Below are 21,434 nucleotides of genomic sequence, written 5' to 3' on the forward strand. Positions count from 1 at the left end.
TCTCATCTGTTCTTTTAAAAAATTTATTTTTTGTGTGAATATTTTTTGTACCTGTTTTAAAAAGATAATTTAGCCTTTTAGATTAGCTCTGAATATTACTGGATGTTAGGTAACTCAGGTGAGCCTATCTGTTAAAGAGAATTTGCTGTTCCCAATTTTTAGTGGATTTTGGCCACTAGTTTTTCTTTTCCCCTTCCCATGAGCATGTGAGAAGCTAGATAGTATGCTGCACCGTAGTTGTTTGAAAATATACCTGTGTAGTAGTCGTAATATATGTTTGGCAGAAAAAGGAGGGATGATGACATTTGTAGGTTGGGTTTGGGTTTTTTTGTTAGTTTGTTTTTAACAATTTTTTTTAGACAAGCAATATTTAGCTGACATTTGTTTTAAGGTGCTAATTTAGGTATTACAAAGTATATACACAAACACATATATATATATTTCAACAGGGAAACTTCCTTACTTCTGCAAAAAATCTCTAAAATTTGAAATTCCATAATCAGAATACAAATTATATTACAATTTTTAAAAACAAATCCAAATTTTGCCAGGTGTTTTTGTTAACAAAATATGGTTTTTCTCTAATTAACACCTTAGGAATAAACTAGTTGTTGTATTCAAATTAATTCCAAAGCAATTTGAAAGGTAGTGGAATTGCTATGACAACTGTTTTTAAAATACATGGCTTTGATCGCTTTCCTTTATAATCGTACTTTAGTAGTTTTTCCTGACCACTTTTAGTTGATAAGTTATTTAAGACCCTTTTGAATTTCCAGGATACAAATATTTAGCTTCAGATATATTTCTGTCTTTTTATTTGGATATTTTAACATGGCAATTTCTGTGAAGTAATAGGGCCATGATACTTTGCCTGGGGCCTTAAACAAGAAAACTTTCTCAGATTTTTAATAATTTCAGTTCCTTGAGGATGTTGTTTTTCTTATTTAGGAGTGAATTGAACCTCACCAGAAGCAGACAGGAAAGCTACAAGTTAAAACTGGCACTTTACAATTTTTAAGTGACACTTTTCTTCTCGAAAGCATTACTGAGTGTAAATGCATGTTGCACATGTTCCACTTCCATAATTTGAAGCTGTAGCTTGATATTAAGGACTTCAGGAGAAATTCTTTTGTCATTGGATGCAATTTTGGTCTCTTGTAAAGCCAAGAGTAAGATTCTCAAAAGTGTTTCCAGAAGCCCCAGAGGAAGCTTCTAGACAGGATAATGAAGCAGTCTGTAGAAAAGAATATAATTTCCTTGGGTACACGGAAATCCTTCACTTTATTAGCAACTTGTGAATACCAAGAATCCAAGGGCTTGTATTCCACTGTAATGCAATACTTCCAGCAAGTGGCCTAATAAAACTTAACCTAGAGAATAATTGGAGTTATTAACATTTGCACATTGTGAAATTCAGCATTGTCTTCTCACGAGCAACATGAAACTTTCCTTCCTCTTTGTAGCTGAATTGCTGGGACTAGTCAAAATATACTCTGAATTATTTCCTCAAGAGCAGTAGCTCTTTGTCTTGTAGTTTTTATGTGAACAATTAGTGCTGTATAGTGCTGCAAGCACTGGCATAGATCCAGCTATCTGGAAAGGCTTAGTTGTGTAGGGCTATCTATTTACATATATATATATGTGTGTGTGTGTGTGCAAGAATGTGTATATACTTGTGTGTATCATGCCCACTATAACTGATGCACACTTTGTGCAGTCAAGAGCATTTCACTGCAGTAGGACCTTGACTCTGTGCACACACCAGTGTCTCTGTCCCCATTAGTTAGGACTGGGGCACATATCTCTTTGTGCTTTATAGTGATTCTCTGTTTAGAAGAAGACAAAAGGTGTGTATTTTTTCATATTGGCTAAGCTGGGAACACAGATCAACTGTGAGATAATAGGGTGGCAGAGAATTTTTATTAAATTTTAAATAAAAGCCCCAGTGTATCCAGCTAGGGAAATAATGTCAATAGAGGACCCATTTTTAGATGCAAGGGACCAATCTAGAGTACTCCTTCTTGGTACACTGCAATGTCTGTTCAAGTCAGATGTTCTTATTTTCATTTTATCTGTTGTCATTCAAACCTTTTCAATATTAACTGGTTTTTTAGGTTTTGAGCTTCATGCTGCTCTTAAATATTGGTTTGTTCTGAAAATGTTGTCTAGAGCTAAGGATTCTGTAGTATCCTTATGCTTTTATTTTCCACTCTCTGTTAGTAATATGGTACTCAAACCAACTTATATTGCTGTTTTAGGGATATCAGAGACCAAGTCACTACATTGCAACCCAAGGTAAGAATCTGCCAGCTTTAATCAAATTGAACAATTGTTCTCTGTAGTGTTCTACACTGTTTTGGTAAAATAGAAGTAGATGAAAATAAAGCATACCCAGTATTGTGAGTTGTCATCTTGTGTTATGGTAAATTAACGTAGTATGTTCGGGTGGAACGTGAATAAATTCAAAAATTGCACTAATTTATCATGTTAATTAGCTATTGAGCAAATCTGTCAGTGATAAATTCAGCTGATAAAGTCAGAACCTACTACCATGATTTCCAATTATGAAGATGAATAGAGAAAAGAGACATGGACAGAGAAGAGAACAGTTTCATCCTGTCTTGAGGCATTTTTCTTTCCATATTGCAATGTTTTATTTTACTGTCTACAACTTAGTCCAGGATGCAGTGAAGACAGTAATGATAAATTAAACTGTCTCAGAAAATCTGGGTAAAGTAAGGCCAGAGGACAAAGATTCTTTGTACAAAGGAGTGAGGGAAATCTTTATCATGTAACACCCTACTAATAAAAAGAGGTGCTAGAGAAAAAACCTGAATTTCTATGGAAATTTTTTGGTTTGTATTTCTGATAAAACTCCTCACAATGAGGAAAATCAAATAGATTAGTCTAAGATTGCACTGAAATATCAGAGGCTATGATTTAAAATGAAAATAATTAGATTTAGGTATGCCATTATTTGATCTGTGAGCATAAGCAGATAGCTGTCTGGAAATATCCTGTTATTTGTCTCTCAGTTGATTGTAGGTGCACACAGGAAAGTTGAAGTAAAGACTTATTTTAAAGCAGGATGCTCAAAGTTTTGTCCACATTTGTTTTTCATTTTTGCGTAAGTGCTGCCTAAATAAGTTTCTATATGGCATTAAGTCTACATTTGTATTTTATTTATGTTTTAGTATGCAAATCATTGCACATAACAGTGAGTAAAGCAGAGAAAAATTTATTGCTGCTTTTGTGTGCAGCCTTTGATCTAACATATGAAGGAATATGTTTGAGTCTTCAAATGTGGCTCTTAGATTTAGTGGTGTGCTTGGCAGTGTTTACAGTTGGACTAGTCTTTTCCAGATAATTCTGTGATTCTATATCTGTTATATACAGTAATATTTATAGTACTGGTGGATGGTGGTAAAGGAGCTGTTTCGGAGATTATTGTAACAGGGTAAATGCCTCTCACTCACCTGAACATGTCTCTGCAGCAGAGCAGGAGGCAAAGCTTAAACATGTGCTTCTCATTTGCCTCACAGAAAAGCAGTTAAGTTAGTTTAAATACACTTCAGTGGGAAGTTTCTGGCTCAGTGCCTACTTGTGCTTCCATGCTTTGCCAGGAACCAGATAGCAAGTGCACAATATCTGTACCAGCAGCCCTCCTGCCTGATACTTCACTCTGGCATGGGCATTTCCTTGGTGAACATCTGAAGAAACTCACTCTCAACACTATTTTAACAAATGTAAAACAAAACTGGAAGTGTAACTATAGATGCAGTCACACATTGCTGTGCCTTGTAGTTGTCAAGCGACTTCTGCCATTTTGCTACATGAAACACCTGCCATTAATTTCTTTCAAGTGAATTCAGTTGAAGTGAGAATATTCAGCATTGGATAGAAGTAACGATACAATCTGGAAACCGGCACAATGGTATGATGTGGTTTCACAAAGCTCTATTCTCTGAGCAAGTGTGCTCACATGCATCAGCTCTGAAAAGCACTGGATTTTATTTTTAGCATTCACTTTGACTGTTATTTCTTTGCAGAATATTACCTGGAATTTTTTCTTGCAGGTCCAGTTCATGAGACTGTGTATGACTTTTGGAGAATGATATGGCAGGAGCAGTCAGCTTGTGTTGTGATGGTCACAAATTTAGTGGAAGTTGGAAGAGTAAGTTTTTGGGCTTGTTTTTCTTTTAATGCTGCAAGCTTAAAGAAAAACCTGCTGAAAAGACATACTATTGACAGAATGTAGAAGGGTCTTGTGAAGGACAACCCTGCACCCTGAGGGGCCAAGGGGGAGGAGTCCAGGAAATGTTGCAGTTACGGTATTGTCTAAAAGCAACTTCTGAAAACTGATGCTGTCTTGCTTTCATGAGTAGTGGAAAATTGTCTGAATCCAAATTCATATGTCAGCAGAATAGATTTGTATATTGTCACTCAAATGAGAAGAGTAGTGGAAGAAATGTGCTTCTATATCAGTGGCTAGAAATCAGCAAATTATTTACAGTTTAGGAGCAACACATACCTCAGGGAGGTCTATAAAGTAGCTGGGATTACTTGCAACAGTTTGATTATGAGTACAAAATGCATCACAGTTTAGCATAAGTGGAAATATATTCCATAGCTCAGCACTAAAGAAAATACAAATGCTCCTTTGGAAGTGAATTTGGCACCTAAGTACAGCTGTGTAAAGCAGTGGAAACTCCTTGTAGCTAGTGCTTAACTTGACATAACAGCCACTAGCCATGACAAACCACATGAATCCATGGTCATTTTGGAAATAAATGCGGTGTAATGCAATACATGCAGTACTGTATCCTCAAGCTTTTCTTTTCCCTTGGTGTGAAATCATACCCATTTTTTATTTAGGTCAAGTGTTACAAGTACTGGCCTGACGACACTGAAGTTTATGGCGACTTCAAAGTGACTTGTGTAGAGATGGAGCCCCTCGCGGAATATGTTGTCAGGACCTTCACTCTGGGAAGGGTGAGTGCATTTTGAAAGGGCTTAGCAAAATACTGTTTCCTGGTAGCAAGGAGGATGAAAGAGGCTATGCTGATGTTTCTGTGGAATACCAAATCTCTCCAGCTTGTTAGCAGGGCCACAGTGTAGGCAGCCTTACCTTACCATGGCAGTTATGCATTGCGTCAGCACTACACAAGCATGCATCTCACTGTGGGACTTTGAATTTCCCCAGAAATGTCAACTGCTGCCATCCCCTCTCTGACAGTCACCTTTTCTCCACAGCCACACTTCTGAGTTAAACTCAAGTACCACATTATGAGTCATGCCTGCAGTTCATCCCTACACACAGTGTCCTGACCGCCACTGAGTCAATCTCAATCAAAGGACAAATTCTGTGAATACTCTATGTGATAGAGTTGTGGTCCTATGCTAAATTATTATACTTGCCTTTAAATGTAGCGGGCCCTTGTCCTAGTTAGCAGAACTTCTGAAAATCAGTGTGAAATGCATCAAAGTCTATTTAAAAAAAAAAATCTTCAGTGCAGTAAAACTAGCATACTTAATGTCTAAAGTAAAAATTACAAACTTCAAAATTAAAGTAACCCAGTGACATCTCTAAGATTCCTATGGATCTTTGCTTTAAATAATTGGTGAAATGATGAAAACTGCATGTAGATTCTATCAGTATGTGTGATCATTATTTGAGTCAGATAATATCTAGTCTGTGAAATACTTGGAATTTCATAACCTTTTTTTGCCTTTTACAGAGGGGCTACAATGAAATCCGTGAAGTTAAACAGTTTCATTTCACTGGCTGGCCAGATCATGGAGTTCCTTACAATGCCACAGGCCTGCTTTCCTTTATACGGAGAGTCAAATTATCTAACCCTCCTAGTGCAGGGCCTATTGTTGTCCATTGCAGGTGTGTACAGAAGGAGTAGATTGGTATTTTTCACAACTGTTTATATGATTATTTGCAGTAATCTTTGTGAAGCATCCATCATTTTGAAGTGCTCTGGTTTTGTTCCCTTTTTGAATTGCCTAATTCACACTGCAGTAGGATTTGGAGGTCTACAGCAATGTTTGAAAATAACGAGATTCTAGTACACTTTTCCTAAATAGAATAGTCTGAGATTTTCCTTTTCCTGCAACAGCTGCACCAGCTAAATCATGATACTCCAGGCCATCATTTTAGGTAGCCTTCAACAATTTTGTGACAGTGTTCATGAATGAGTGTAGATACATCTGCTTTGATAGCTTGGTGTTGTATATAATGTCCAAACAGATTATTAATTCAAAGCAAAGTAAGCAAATAGATGAAGAAAGATGGAATGAGGTTAGTGGCAACAAATACAGAATGTTTCTCCTGTGCAGCTTTTGCAAGGTTATGTTGTTGGGACACAGTCCTTTGACAAGTAGAATTTGCTTTCTACAAATGTTTGATTTACTAAAACATTTTAGTCAAACGTTTAATTACATTTTGTAGATAAAGTTACTCAGCCGTTACAGATTTTAATAATTCACTGTGCAAAAACTCTCCATAGCTTTATGTAAAGCCAAAATAAATCATGAGTGAATCTTCTGGATATTGTTAAATGTGCTGTCTGAACTAGCTTGGAACTTGGCTGCTAAAACATACATTTGAGTTTCTTATTATAATAGATCACTTAAAAATCGTTCTTACTCTTATTAAAGAAAAACAAGATCTATAATATTCTGAAGTGCATAAGTTTAAGCATTCTTCAGATTTCAGTTAAACTAACTTCTTTTTTAATGTAAGTATTGATCTGGGTGATAAAAGGAGGAAACTTCTTTTTTTTGCTGTTACTTAGTGAATCAAATGTGAAGGAAAAGTGTTGTTTTGAACACATCAAAAGATTTTAAGGACGTTGTGATGAGAAGGAGAGAAGATAAAAATTAGATAGTGGCTGTGATGAAAAACTGAATGACTTTATAAAAATGCTCTCGATAATGGTTATAAAGTTTGTAGATGTTTTTCTGGGTCCATTCCTAACAGTATTTACTGATTCTTTTTAGTGCTGGTGCTGGACGGACAGGTTGTTATATCGTGATCGATATCATGTTAGATATGGCAGAAAGAGAAGGTGTGGTGGATATCTACAACTGTGTCAAAGCTTTACGGTCCCGGCGCATCAACATGGTACAAACTGAGGTACAGCAGTTTGCCTTCGAAGCACCTGATGCTTTTTGAAATGTTCTAGATCAGAATTTCACTGTGAGTCTGAAAAGAGCATGCAGTGACCTTCTCAAGGGTGTATCTCCACTGGGGACCATTGCTCAGTGTAAAAGCTCCCAGAACCAGGATGGTGCAACAAACCTGCCAACTCTTGCAGTCTTCACAGAAACAAGTGCCCGCCTAACTTGGTAACAAAAGGAAAGAAAGGAGGATCTTTTCAGGGAAGACCTTCTATTAGGCCTGTCTGGGATGTCTCTCCCCAGCTCTGGTATCAGCAATCCCAGGATCCCGAAGGTGGAATTTCAGCAGGCTGCCACTTGACTTAGACAATCTCCAATCACTTTATCTATAAATTGACTGGTGAACTTTATTGTTGCGTTGCTTGGTTTGGTTCAAGCCGTAGCCTTCTCAGAAAGCGCTGAGAGGCTGCTTAGGACAGAGAGGCAGTTCTGCTCTCCCGTAGTCCTTCCAGACGGCCCCATGCTCCTGCTCTGGCCAGCTGTCGGCCCTGCAATACGGTGACAGTAAAGGAGGCAGAAGGGTCTCTCGTGGCGGCCTCAGAGGAACTTTTATTGTTACGTGTTGACCAGCGGGTTCCCAGAGGCAGAAAGACATGTGGTTCGAGAGCCGGGAGGGCTTTCTCAGATCGCAGGGGCGGTACATGGGCGGGGTTGGGGTACAGGAACCAATAGGGAGGGCCCGAGGGAGTGGCCAGGGCTAGGGGCAGGGGAAGGGGGGGAAACCATGTGAAATAAGAAAAGAAGTGGGTAAATAGTGCGCCACACTTTATGTCCATTTTACACTCTTTTCAACTCTGTTTTTGTTTGTTTTATTAACCTTGCTGCCAAGCTTTTTCCATTTTTTACTCTTTTGGTCTTTCAACATGCCTTCAGCAGCTTTACAATAAAACTCCTTAGGAATTAAGTTCTAACAGCTCTCATTCTGCCACCAGAGTACCACTGAGCTTCCAAAGAAACACAGGTTATTGGTTTATATTGGCATATTACCTGAAGTGGTTCACCATTTCTCTCTGCTGCCCTCCGTAGGGACATCTACCTGTGACCACATGGAAATCTCTGCAGTTGGCAGCCAAACATATCAGTGTAATTTGGTGCAGTTTTTATTCCATGCTGCAACACGTGGCAGTTGAACAATAGATGTTCCTGGTCAACTACGCCTGCCACAGGGCCATTAATCTTTGGGAAGTGCATGGGGTGCATTGTTTCGGTGTGACTGCTTTAACCATCCCAGTTTAATCTGCACTTGCATGTGAATTGTTCCTTTCTCTCCCTTTTGCCTCTTACCCCTCACCTTCTCTCAGAGGTTCACATACAGCAAAATAAAGCTGTCATTGCAGCAAGTTCTTGTGATGGTTATATAGTCCACAGAGATGCCAATAGCTCCATAGTTGTGTGGGTAAGGCACACAGGCTGTAGAGCCAGAAGATGACCGTGGTCCCCAGACATGTGCTGGTTTTACAGGCACAGGTTAAAGTTTGTGCTCTTAAGAACCTCGTTGGTATTCATAATAGCTACGTGAGGCTGGCACAGTTCTAGACATGGTTTACATCTATTATTCTTGGGGTGAGTAAATATAATGGGCATTTTGTGTAAAAATTGACAGGAGGCCGAACTGAAATAGTAATGCAGTTATCTAGGACTCAGTCTATGTCAAGGCAAGTTGAGAAAAAATGGGAAGAAATGGTTCTTCCGCTGGAAGAACACTGGAATTTATTACTGGCCTAGAGCCAACTATGAGGCAACTGATGCACTAGCTTGCACATGCATAAGGAGAATGCAGCATGCCAAATACTGGCTAATCATTACTAGTGCTTGAGGCAATTTACACTTTCTGCTAACATCAGAAGGTTGAAAGCTATTTAAAAAAAAATTGGTAAAGCCAACAAGTCTTTGGCATATGTGCAGAAACCCACAAGCACTGCAAGAAAACTGAAAATCTCCTGTTACTATCCCTGTTCTGTTGTTTTACTGAATTTAAATTGCTCCTGAAGAAAACATCTGTGTGCACTACACCCCTATAAGAACAAGACTGTATTAAAGCATTATTTAGTGTATTGATGGACAGTACTTTGAATGAGTTTAAGAGTGTGCAGTAGGCCTGTTTATCCTAAAAGAAAGAAAGATCTGTTGGTTTTAAATGGCTAAATTTTTTGTTTCTTTTCCTACTTTGATAGGAGCAGTACATCTTTATTCACGATGCCATTCTAGAAGCTTGCCTGTGTGGAGAAACTGCTATTCCTGTCTGCGAATTCAAAGCTGCTTATTTTGATATGATTAGAATAGACTCTCAGACAAACTCTTCACATCTCAAAGATGAGTTTCAGGTATTCACAGTTCCTACTAACTCTTGATGTGACAACAATTTTTTGCCTCTAGATAGATTTAAATTCTTTTAAGGAGAAGGTTTTTCATATCACTTTTATAGCACTTGGTCCCTAACTTTTTTGTCTACAAAATAAAGCACCCATGTTTATGTGCTTTGCAAAGTTGTTTTAAATACAGAATATCCTCCTTTTAATAAAATTGCAGTAAATATCTGTCTGAAATAAAAACCAGTGAGTAAGAGGCAGAGAGAGTTTTGTCTTGCATTTGCACAGCGAAGGCATAGCTTTTTAGGGCTCCAAAGGACGCTCTTTGTTTTATTCCTTTCAGAAGGGATGGTGTCAGGCGGAATGTGTTCAGTGGTACACAGAGTGCCTTTAATACCTGCAGCTTAACCCCCTTGCAAAGCCCCATCATGTCCAACAAACAGATAGGAGCTTGTATTTGCTAATGTCTTCTTGCTAATGCCTCATGTTTTCTCATATTGCAATATCTTACAGTAAAACTTGGGGAATCTCGAGTCCAATGTGTGTTAGCTCAGCGTGCTAAAACAAACGTCCTCTTTCCCTTAGACCCTGAATTCTGTGACCCCTCGCCTGCAGGCAGAGGACTGCAGCATCGCCTGCTTGCCAAGGAACCACGACAAGAACCGCTTCATGGATATGCTGCCACCTGACAGATGTCTGCCTTTCTTAATTACTATTGATGGGGAGAGCAGCAACTACATCAATGCTGCTCTTATGGACGTAAGAGACTACCTTCTTTGTCTGCATAGCGTGCCATGGAAAGCTCTGTAATGTGAGAGAGAGCACTTGCTGGTTTAAGAAAGGGTAATTCTTTGTTACTGCAGTGCCCAGTAAAACAGTCCTAATGAAGAAGGGTGAGGGGGAAAGGGTAAGAAACCCCACCAGCTTGTATTTTTTGTTCAGGAGGTTTGTTATCTTTAGTCTTTGGCATCCTTGTGGGACCCACTGGAAATCTCACATTTTAACAGCATTATATAAAGCTCTAGTCTCCAGACCTCCAAATCTCAAATCTCAGCAGGATCTCAAAAATCTGCTGTTTGTTAGGAAGTTAATGTTATCTCTCTGAGCATGAGGTTACTATCACTATTTCATAAAAAAATCTTTCTATATTGAGGCATGAGCAACAGAGGAAGAGAAAAATTGTTTTCTTGGCATGTTTGGGTATAGAGTATAGAGCTGGGGGTTTTGTTGTTCATATTTTGAGTTGCAGCTCTTTAAAGTTGAAGTCTGAGTGACAGAAGTACTGTCAGGGGAAAAGGTGAATTAATGGGAAAAATGGAGTTGAACGTGCTTATACGTGCCTGATCGATAAAGCAGTTCACATGCTGCCAGGTACCTGCCTGTGCCTCCATTAGCATTTCTAAAGTTAGTCCCCTAAAGGCACTTCTACAGTAAATACTTATATAAGTGGCCTGATTTCCAGGAGCATCTCCCCTTCCTCAAAAATGAAGTGCTGTCAGAAACTGCCATGTCAAGGAGAGATGCTGAGATAAAATGGCAAATAGCAGCAGAAATCATCAACACTGATTAGTATAGTCATCCTTGAGTTCTGCCTGAGCTAGTGCAGAAAACAAACTGATAGCAAAATGCAGTCCCTAATCTCATGACTACCTTATTGTGTCAAAAAAATAGAGGAGTAGCATGTGTAAGACCAATGTATTAGGGTGTCACAGAAGCTGAACAGATGAATTAGAGCAGTGAACAGAATTCTGGTAGCAAAAATTGTTTAGAATTGCAGTTAAAATTGCATTAAGCACCTGGATAAAATGGATGTGCTATGAACCAACCAACAGACCTTCATAGAGGAGTGTGGTTTGGTGTCAGAGGAAGACAGCACAGGCTGTGGGGGGCAGGAGGACTCTGAGTGTGCAACAGCATGTGGCAGGTAGGGGCATGAACCAAGCAATGTATTAATGGATCAGTAATCAGAAAGTTAGAAAAGGCAGAAGTGGTAGTAATAAAAGGAAAAAAAACAGCAGAAAAGAAAAGGTAATATTATATTGCAGTGAAGGCATATAACAAGATTATAAGTAAAGAGTTAAAATTTTGAGTAATGCAAGCTTTTTTTTTTCTTGCATTTTGCCTTCTGGTTGTTTCTTTTAAGACTGATTTATTCAGAGAAGATGAACTCCTGGACAAGAAAAAGGGACTTTCAATAACAAAGCAGAAAGAGAAACTTACCCCTTATCTTTCTCTTATCTTGAGAAACATTAGAAATTATGGGGAAGTGAGGTAGGAAAACACCAGCTAGGACATGTTTTATTTCTTAAAAGTACAGGGGAAGAATCAAAATTGGTTGGCCCTGTGCTGTCCATGGGCAGATCTAGGAAGTACTACATGGATTGCCAGTACCTCAACATCCTTCCTGCATTAGAAAAGGTAACAAAAATCTAGATTAAAAGTGTCAGCAACCTCCTTAATCTCTTGTCAAACAAGTACTGATGCTAAAGACATTAACAACAAGTTGTTGGAAGGTATGTCAATATATTGCACATGAAGATCCCTTAGATCAATTTTCAAATAACAAAGCTTCCATAGCAAAAGTGGTTTATCTACCCTACCAGGTCTTTCGCCGAGGTTAATTTAGTCTTCCATGGATGGTTACAAATTGCCTGCAAAAAACTTCTGTTCTATCCTCTTCTGCTTGCTGCTTGTAATACATCTGCCCCTCAGCTGTTAGTTGCATCTCAGTCACTGTGCAAGGCTGGAAATCCCTGTTGGCAGCTGTGTGTAACACAGCATATAGAAAATGGAACCTGCAGTTATGGCAGGAAGTAGTATTTTGCTGTTTAACTTATGCTTTCTGCTGGAAATGGGCCCAGTGATCCTGAAAGTCAGTTCTGTGGGTGTCCCTGTGGCTGTGCACTGTGAAATAGAGTTTGGGATTGAGTTTAGTCCCTGGTTTGGTCACAGAGTTCATGTACAACCTGCTGTGGATAGGGTGATCTTCTGAGACCTCTGCACCCCTCTCTGCATCATGGGGTGAAGGTTTCCTACTTGGCTCCTGGACACAGTGCCTAGAGCAGAGTTGCCTGATCCTCAGCTCAACAAGGCCACGTAGAACATCTTCAGTGCCCGGAGCATATCTGAGTGTAAATACAGGGCTTGTTCTGTAACCAACCACAAGGCAGAGTAACCTCTGAGCAGAGTAACCTCTTTGTTCTTATTGGAGATGATAATATATTTTTAACTTTGACATCTTCGGTGAAATATGAAGTAATTGATGTCACAGCTTTGTTCTATTTTTATGTTTTTTTCTGTTGCAGTGTTTCAGTAGAAATTAAGTACTTACTTCCCATTACTAATAAAATTGTTTGCCTTTACAGAGCTACAGGCAGCCAGCAGCTTTTATTGTCACACAACACCCTTTACCAAACACTGTGAAAGATTTCTGGAGATTAGTGTATGACTATGGCTGTACTTCTCTTGTGATGCTAAATGAAGTCGACTTAGCACAGGTTAGTTTGGAGCTCAAGTTTTCCATGTACCATCGCATGCTTTAATCCCTCTGGATTTACTACATGATGAAAATGTAGAGCAGTGCAGTGACTACAATTATTCTCTGCTTTACAGCAACTAACCAACACTTAGTAAAGGTTAGGTGAGATGTCTGCAGTGGAATAAGGCAATACTCAAGTAGTAAGTTACCATTTAATGATGCCTGTTTTGCTCTGGCACAGGGCTGCCCACAATACTGGCCTGAGGAAGGGATACTGCGGTACGGCCCCATCCAAGTGGAATGCATGTCGTGTTCAATGGACTGTGACGTCATAAACCGAATTTTCAGGATATGCAATTTAACAAGAGTAAGTGTTATTCTAACAATATGTGACAGAAAAATGTGTCACTTTTAATGCTCTCTAGGCTTTTGTGCTTTTTAATTTTGAATTATAGTAAAATACTAATGTTCATAAGACATTACCCAGGAAGGATCAGCCAAGCATCAATATCTAATACTAATTTCTAGTACTTTCCTACATCTACAGTCCTTTCCTACAGTACTTTTCTACACTAAGCAGACAGAGCTTTAAGGTGAAGGGACATTGTTCTGAGGCATTCTCACTGATGAGTGAGAAGCATTCTGTACTCTGTTTGTTTGGTGTACAGTAAAAGAAATATCCCTGTAATTAACATGTACTGACAGATATTTAGTTCATAGCTTTGGTAAGAGGTTTTCTGTGGTGAATCAGGAACAGGAACACTGAGGCTGATTGTACAACCAGCACCTTCTCAGCCTAAAATGTGAAAACCACAACATGAAAGGCAGATTGCGGCACCCTGCAAAGCAGGGTGTGAAAAAACTCTGAAAGTTCCTCTGCTTCTAAAGGGTTCTGCCACCACTGTGCCTCGACCTACATTTATCTTTTTCTCAACTTCAGTAGCAGTGCCAGTCTTGCATTCTTGTCAGCTCTTTGATACCTTGCACCATCTTGTCTTTTTGCTGTCCCATAGTGTTTCACACTCTTGCAGCACCTTCTCAAACCCTACTCGCCACACAGTGTTTCCTCTTTTGCTCACCTCTATGAATTGCTTATTTAAGTTGCCTGCCACAAATGCTTGTGACACTGTTCTATATACAATTAACCAGCAATCCTTATTTTACTTACCACAACTGTTTTTTCTCTTCCATCCAGTACTGAGCTTATCACCAGCTGCTAGTGTATCTTGAGTATATGTTTAACTCTCATTTATCTTGAAAGACAACTGTGGGGAAAATTGATTACTGTGTACACTAAGATTTTTCTTGTATTTTATTTTATTTTATTTTATTTTATTTTATTTTATTTTTGTTTTATTTTGTCACATTTTCATTTTTCTGAGGGCAAATATCAGTTTTCATGTGGCCAGTATGTTGCTCAAATTTTTATTTTGCTTATATTCAGAAATGCAAAAAGCATTTTCAGCTCTTCTTGAAAACTACAGGAAACTAAAGTGTGGGCACACAGGCAAATATTACACCATAGTGCTTTTTTCTTGTATTTTGAACTTCCTCTTTTTTTTTTTTTTTTCCATTTCTTCTTTTTTTTATGATGCTTTGCTTTTCTTCTCCTCTCCTTGCTTCTGTCTCCCATGCCCTTTTGCTCATAAATCTTGCTTTTAAAAATCTCTCTGCTCTGTTCTTCCTTTTCTAAAATCCACATTCCTACTCGTCATCTTCAGCTTCAAGAAACTAGATAGACTATTTATTCTTCCTCTTATTGGGGCCTTTCTTGTGACAGTCTAATTCTGTTCAAAGATCTCCCTGTGTCACATCTACCACATGCGAGGCTCAGAGACTGGCAGCAAGGCTGTCATGACAGTCTGGCACAAAGGGAAGATTTCAAGGACAGTAGTCATGTTTGTGCACCAATATTACTTGTTGTTCATTTATAATGGGGTTAGTTCATGCATAGGAGCCAAAGGTTTCTCTCTTTATTTCTGAGGGTCTAAGGATTTAATAGTGATATTGTAAATTGATTATTGGTGTTAAGCAACCTTGGCACATAGAATCTATGGAATCTAGGGAATTTGTTGATTTAAAATTCAGGATAGGTTATATTTGTGATTGATAAACTGTAGTGTTGTCTTCAGTATAGTTCCCTTTTTTACCTCTTCTGACATCTTCCTTTAGCTGAAGTGGTAGAAATTACTGGAAGCCCTACCATGCAATGTATACTATGTTAGAATCTGTACATAATATAAACACCTAGGTTTCATGTTAGTTTTATATTTTGTTTTTCTAAACCAAGATGTAAAGGTGCCATTTTGACCTAAAGCTCTTGGATTTCCCTCAGCCACAAGAAGGCTATCTGATGGTCCAGCAATTCCAGTATTTGGGATGGGCTTCTCACAGAGATGTACCAGCTTCCAAGAGATCCTTCTTGAAGTTAATTCTTCAAGTTGAAAAATGGCAAGAGGAATGTGAAGAAGGGGAGGGCCGGACCATCATCCATTGCCTGTGAGTAACTTGGAGAAAGTCAATTGCTGCTCTTCAAATAAATTCTTAAAAATTAATTCTTAGTTTAAATTTGAGCAGTATTCTTATGGATACCTTCTTTTGCACATGTGCCTGCTACTTTTCTAATATATAAAAAGAAAGAAGTACCACTGCCTACCACTCTAGGTTGGTTTTTTGTCAACTTTTGGATTTTTCTGTGTCAGGTCAAGGAATGAATATTTTGGGGGTGGTACTATAATGATACTGTGTATATTGTCATCTTCTGTACATAATAGCATGTTTTTCAGGTGCAAGAGTTGTACAGATCTGTTTCTTCTGCCTGGTTTCAGTAAGGAAGTCTTTTATACTGAGTGCCAAATAGGGGTTTCTTGTGTCTCTTTTGGATAGTGTGCTACATTTTTCCCCAAAAGGAAGGCCTACAGTATTTTGATAGATTTAAACTATGGATAGATGAAATCAGAAAAAAAAGCTCTATTACACTACATGATACTAAAACTATTGTTGGTAAATGACCACTGGCTGCTTACCTGATACTGAAATGGGAGCTGGTTTGGGAGTTTTGAAAAGACAGCATCTTTTTCTTCCTAAGCAGAGAATAATCAATCTGTCTCCTACCTTATTTAAATAAAACATTTAAAACCTAGGAACTGAAATATGTGTATCTCCTTACTCTGCAAAAAAGTCTTCTGTTTAAAAGTTCAGAATTAACTAGTGACCCGTGTCTCCCTGCACCACCTCAAACTTAATAAGAAGAAATACCTACCTTAATTTCTTTGAAATTAAGATTAAAATAGTTCAGAAGTGTCCCCAAAGGTCAACAAGTTATTAAATCAGTGATGCCTTAACATATCTGGTTGAATAATCCTCATATCATAGGTGAATTTCAGTGAGTGTCTTTCCAGAACTAAGTGCAAAATGTACTTGGCATTGAACTTGTTTTTATTATTTCTAATGTTCTACTTGCCATTGAACTTGGGTATTTTTTTTTTTTAATTTCTGATGCATATGTAATTTAGACTTCTAGCATGGTTGGGCAGCATGATGGGCTGTAAGGGCAGAATTCAAAAGCAGTAATTGAGAGGAAGGTCAGAAAAAGCAAATGTCTTATACCAAACCCACTGGAGCTGCAAAGAAATTGCTAAAGTCTGGTGTCCCTCTGGGACTCAGGAATCACTTGTGCTTACAGAGTGAAAGAACAGAAGTGTGTTTTGGATGCTCTCTTAGGCCACAGTGACATTTAACTCTCTCCTTTCCTTTCCACAGAAACGGCGGTGGCCGGAGCGGGATGTTCTGTGCCATTGGCATTGTGGTTGAGATGGTGAAAAGGCAGAATGTGGTGGACGTTTTCCATGCTGTGAAGACCTTGCGGAACAGTAAGCCCAACATGGTAGAAACTCCGGTAAGCCCCGCAGGGTTACTGCAAACAGCCAGGGAGACAGAGGCTGTCTCATTGTGTGAGCTGCGTTTTCAGTCCCGTGCCCAAAAACCAGTGCAAACCTACCTTGGGCCACAAGAAGAAAGGACAGATATTGAGTGTAAACGCAAGTCAGCATCATGAGAGGACAGGCTTAGCATTTTACATTACTTTTCTTGTAGTGGTTGCATGCTTTTCACAGAAAGCATTCTGAGTTAACAGAATGCACTTTAATTTCCCAAAATAACTCGGTCCGTTTGAAAGGAAGTTGCAGCAGGCTGTGCTCACACAGGTCGTCTTGAAATTGTACAGAGCAAGGTATTTCTCCTTGGTAGGAGCAAGTTGTGAAGTACAGATTTGTAGCTGGATATGTGAATATATTGCTCCTTAGTAACAACTGCTGCTTTGAAAGTTGCACTGAATAATGATAATCTTTTTTACTCAGATTTGTAGTACTCAAAATGATACCTCAGAACTTTAAAATTGAACACTTGGATCTAGTATGTTGCAAGTGAATATATAAAATCATTTAGGTTGGAAAAGATCCTTAAGATCATTGAGTCTGACAGTTCTATAATAAACGATAAACTAATATAAACAATATGAGCCTGAATTAGCAAAACTGCAAGACTAAATATCTGCATGTACATTGCCAGTACTCAACCTTGAATTTTCTGGTTAATCTTTATGCATGCAGTATGAGTGCCTGTCTATTCAAACATTTGCTTCAGTCACAAAACCCAAATATTAAGGACTGGAAGGTCCTTAAAAAAATTCTCCCACATGGTTGTTTTTCCTTTTTGTAGGTGAATGAAAGCAGGTTATGTAGTGTTTGGGAGTTCCTGCCATTTGAGTCTCACACTGCCAGCTGCCAGTGTCACTTTTCAGCCAGATGGCTGCCTACAGCATAAAAATCAGGGATGCCAATTGAAATTAAAAACATTTTGTAGTTTACGCATAGTGGAAATTGCTTCTGACCCTGTGAACTTGCATATTGTGCAAAATGGCTGTAGCTGCCTCTTCTCATATTCCCCTTTTTCCAGGTGCCAGTGTTTGCTTAATATCAAATAGCTTCTGTGGCATGATTCTCTTAATCATTGTGCATCACTTCTATCCCTTGCCACCACACAAATTAAGATGGCTAACATGTTAACAAATAGAACACCCTGTAGCAGCAGTGACACTGGGCTAGGTATTGCTGCTTTTGCTGCAAATGCTTTGCATTCTCCTGTGCCACAGACATCTGAGACACAACACATTGAATTGCTGCCTGGATTTCAGTACACTGCTGTCAAGAAAACAGGTCAGATCACATGGAAAATTATTTGTGTCTCTGTAAAGGGAGGCCAAGGTAGATTGTGTTTGTTTCTGATAAGTGCCCTTGCAAACTTATATTGCATTTCAAAATAGTCCTGAATTCCAGTGCAGCTTTACACTGAAGTTGCTACATTTTTTTAGTTATGTATTTGTGTAGTGTGGATTTTTATTCAGAACAGTTGAACAGCAGAAGTTGTTGAGTCGTTAGTTAGAAAACAAAGCAGGGAAACCACTATACAGCACTGTCATGTGCCCTACATACAGCAACAGGATCAGATAACAGCAGTGAGCAGTGTAATAGAGCCTTTACGATATCCCCGCAATTTCCTGTTAATGCATCACACTATCTTCCTTTGCAAACAAAAATAAATCACAAAGGTAGATTTGTTTTTTTAAATCATAAGGACAATAGACATCAAATTAATTTCCTTGGCTTTATTTCTTCTTCCCCTCTCCTCTCTCCTTCCTCTTCCCCATCTCACAGTATCAGCTCAACAGCAGCATTGTTGAGGAGAAATAATAACCACAGTGAGGTTTTATGCTTTAACTTCTCTTTTAAATGTGCATCTGATATTTTGGATGCTACATCAACAGGACTGTACCAATGGGCTCTGGACCCCAAGCAGTTCCATGTCATGGCTCAGTATTCCCCATCCATTCTCTGGCTGCCCAAGCAGCAGGTACCAGTTACTGCCCAATATCTGCTAACTCAAATAGAAGTTTGACAAACAGAGTCGAGATGCTTTCACTGCAAGAATGTTCTGACTGAGAGGAGAGCTTTTCACATTTGATAAAAGAGTTCAGAAGCTGAAAAGATCAGAGAAGCACATCATTGCTTTCCATGGTCAGGGTCCTTTTTCACTTCACTGGTTAGGGTGAGTTTTTAAATCAGGGCTGGTAATATACTTGTGTAATAGGGGGGAAAAGTAGAAAATCCAATCCTGTCTGGCTTACTAGTTAGCAAAGGATGTTCTTAGTTACAGATATTACTGCTAAGATTTTAGATTTTAATGTACCTTCTGTTTCTGTACCTTCTCCCCTTAAAGGAGCAATATCGTTTCTGCTACGATGTTGCGCTGGAGTACCTGGAATCCTCTTAGTCGGAAGGGATGTGGCGAAGTTCACCAAATATATGAATCTCAGTAAGCTGTTTTGACAACAGTTCTTGATCCTGTGAAGAAAGATTTTAGGGGAAGAAGGGGGTGGGAGGGATTTTAAATTTTAAATGCAAAGTATTTTTCTTATGAAGTTGTGTATCTTAATAAAAGAACTCAATCTGTTTCTATGCTTGTATACAGTATCAACATTTAGTGCCACATAAATACTATTTAATGAAACCCAGAGTCAGAAGAGATTTGCGCAAATTAGACCTTCTCGTGTGTGTATATGCAGCCGTCTCTCAAATGCAGTAGAGCGACCATCTGTTGCATGTATCAATATTTCCTATATGGTATTAATTTTTTTCTTTTGATACATTGTTAAAGTACAATAACGGTGCAGATTGATAGTAAGGTTCATTCTTTATACGTTTCAAGTGTTGCATATATATATATTATGTATAGTAAAAGAAAAACTGGCTTATTTTGTTTTAATGTGCAATGATGGCTGGATCACATAAAGATCTTTATAAAGAAACTTAAATATAAGCCAAAGACTCAAGTGTAAATATGTCTATATGGAGAAAGCACATGTATTTATTGTTTACTTGCATTCCTTTTTTGATGGCTGAAAAAAAGAAGAACCATTTTTCTTGAAGAAAGCTTTTTTTGCTGAAATCAAGTGTAAACAATTTTTGTAGTTTATTTTTTGTATGTTTTAGTGTAAGTAGAAGACATACTTTTTATGCATAGACCAAGAAACATTGGTATAGTGGTTTTGTTGTGTACATGCTTGTGATTCAAATTCATGTAAACAACTTGATTATAGAAGGTCTTTAAGTACAGGACCAAAATCTAAACATTTTCCTGAAAGTGTATAGTTTTTCACAGTTGCATTAGTTAAGTACTGATCAAAAAACTATGTAAGGAAGTGCACACTTCAAAATGGCCCTGCCTGTGACTTGCACAATATTGGAAGAAATTTTTAAGATCCATTAAAATTGTACAGGAACTAATTGTTTAAAAAATATTGAAGCACAGATCAACAGAACTGTGACACAAATAGATGGGTCTGCATATGCCCTTCAGGGTAAAAAAGTATTTGTTTAGCAAATTGTAAAATTAAGCAATGTTAATTTGATGTCTATGAACATGTAAGCTTTGCTTCCAAGAAAGCAAAATTTTAATAAACCAATGCCAGATTCTGATTATTATAGTTGTGGTGTACAAAATATTACTTTGCTTTTGCTTAGCTTGCATCCATTTCTTCACAAAGTTTCCTCTATATTAACAGCTGAAATCATTCCAGTCTCTTCTTGGTCATTTTTAGAAATGACAGTAAAATGCTATGGTGCTTTTAAATATTCTGTAAAGTAAGAGTGAACTAAATTTTTATTTAAAGATTGGTTTATATTTTTTTCCTACTTTGATAGCCTCTCACTTACTGTCCTTGTTAAGGAGTCATTCTTGTCTGGAAGACCAATGTATTTGGATAAGGAAAATCTCAAAAGGAAATAGTATTATTTTTCACCCTGGTGTTTCAGGGAGTATGTCATAAGACTCCATGTGTCTCATGGAAGTGAGGGGACTGAAAACCTGACCCAGAGAGAGCACAAAAAGAGTGCGCAGTGGAAGAATAGAAGTGTTCCTAACCTTGGACACTTGAAGAGGGAAACGTTTCACTCCCTGAGGCAATGGAGTATGTCCTAAGTGTCTTCCTTCAGATACATGGAATTATCCATTCAACACTAGAAACAGCAGAGAAATGTTTAGCGAAACACTGCTTCTCAGATTTTTTTAGTGCCTCCATCTATACTGCAGAGCTCCACCTGTTTCAGATCTAAACCACTTATTTTTTTTTGTCACCACTGTTAATTTCTACTTATAAACAGCAAGATAAATAAATAAGGTTTGAAAATGTTCACCGGGTCTGGTTTCTTAATACTCAAATTGCCCTATTTTTTCTTCTGCCACACTGGAAAGTGGATTACAAGTTACGTGCTTTGTAACATTCTTAACTTTCCCTATGAGAAAATGGCATTCAGCTAACTTTGGCAGTCAAAGTGCTGGGTCTGTTACCTAGAGCTGACTGTCTGGTCACCACATTTTGTGGAAACAACATGCCTGATGCA

At 38.3% G+C, this 21,434-nt stretch overlaps 1 protein-coding gene across 17 annotated transcripts in view; it reads left to right on the top strand.

Moving 5' to 3' along the window:
- Positions 1-21,226, top strand: part of PTPRK (protein tyrosine phosphatase receptor type K) — a 387,506-nt gene extending 366,280 nt beyond the window's left edge. For all 17 annotated transcript variants that reach the window (XM_039568293.1, XM_039568298.1, XM_039568297.1 and 14 more), the window contains 12 exons: positions 2,259-2,295; positions 4,077-4,174; positions 4,876-4,992; positions 5,739-5,893; positions 7,009-7,144; positions 9,363-9,512; positions 10,083-10,256; positions 12,863-12,994; positions 13,217-13,342; positions 15,311-15,474; positions 16,738-16,873; positions 19,252-21,226. In XM_039568293.1, the coding sequence (XP_039424227.1) occupies positions 2,259-2,295; positions 4,077-4,174; positions 4,876-4,992; positions 5,739-5,893; positions 7,009-7,144; positions 9,363-9,512; positions 10,083-10,256; positions 12,863-12,994; positions 13,217-13,342; positions 15,311-15,474; positions 16,738-16,873; positions 19,252-19,305 (1,479 nt within the window). In that variant the 3' untranslated portion in view covers positions 19,306-21,226. The remainder of the gene's footprint in view (positions 1-2,258; positions 2,296-4,076; positions 4,175-4,875; positions 4,993-5,738; positions 5,894-7,008; positions 7,145-9,362; positions 9,513-10,082; positions 10,257-12,862; positions 12,995-13,216; positions 13,343-15,310; positions 15,475-16,737; positions 16,874-19,251) is intronic.
- Positions 21,227-21,434: the final 208 nt, after the last annotated feature.

This window comes from Corvus cornix, chromosome 3 (assembly GCF_000738735.6).
Source record: "Corvus cornix cornix isolate S_Up_H32 chromosome 3, ASM73873v5, whole genome shotgun sequence".
Classification (NCBI taxonomy): domain Eukaryota; kingdom Metazoa; phylum Chordata; class Aves; order Passeriformes; family Corvidae; genus Corvus; species Corvus cornix.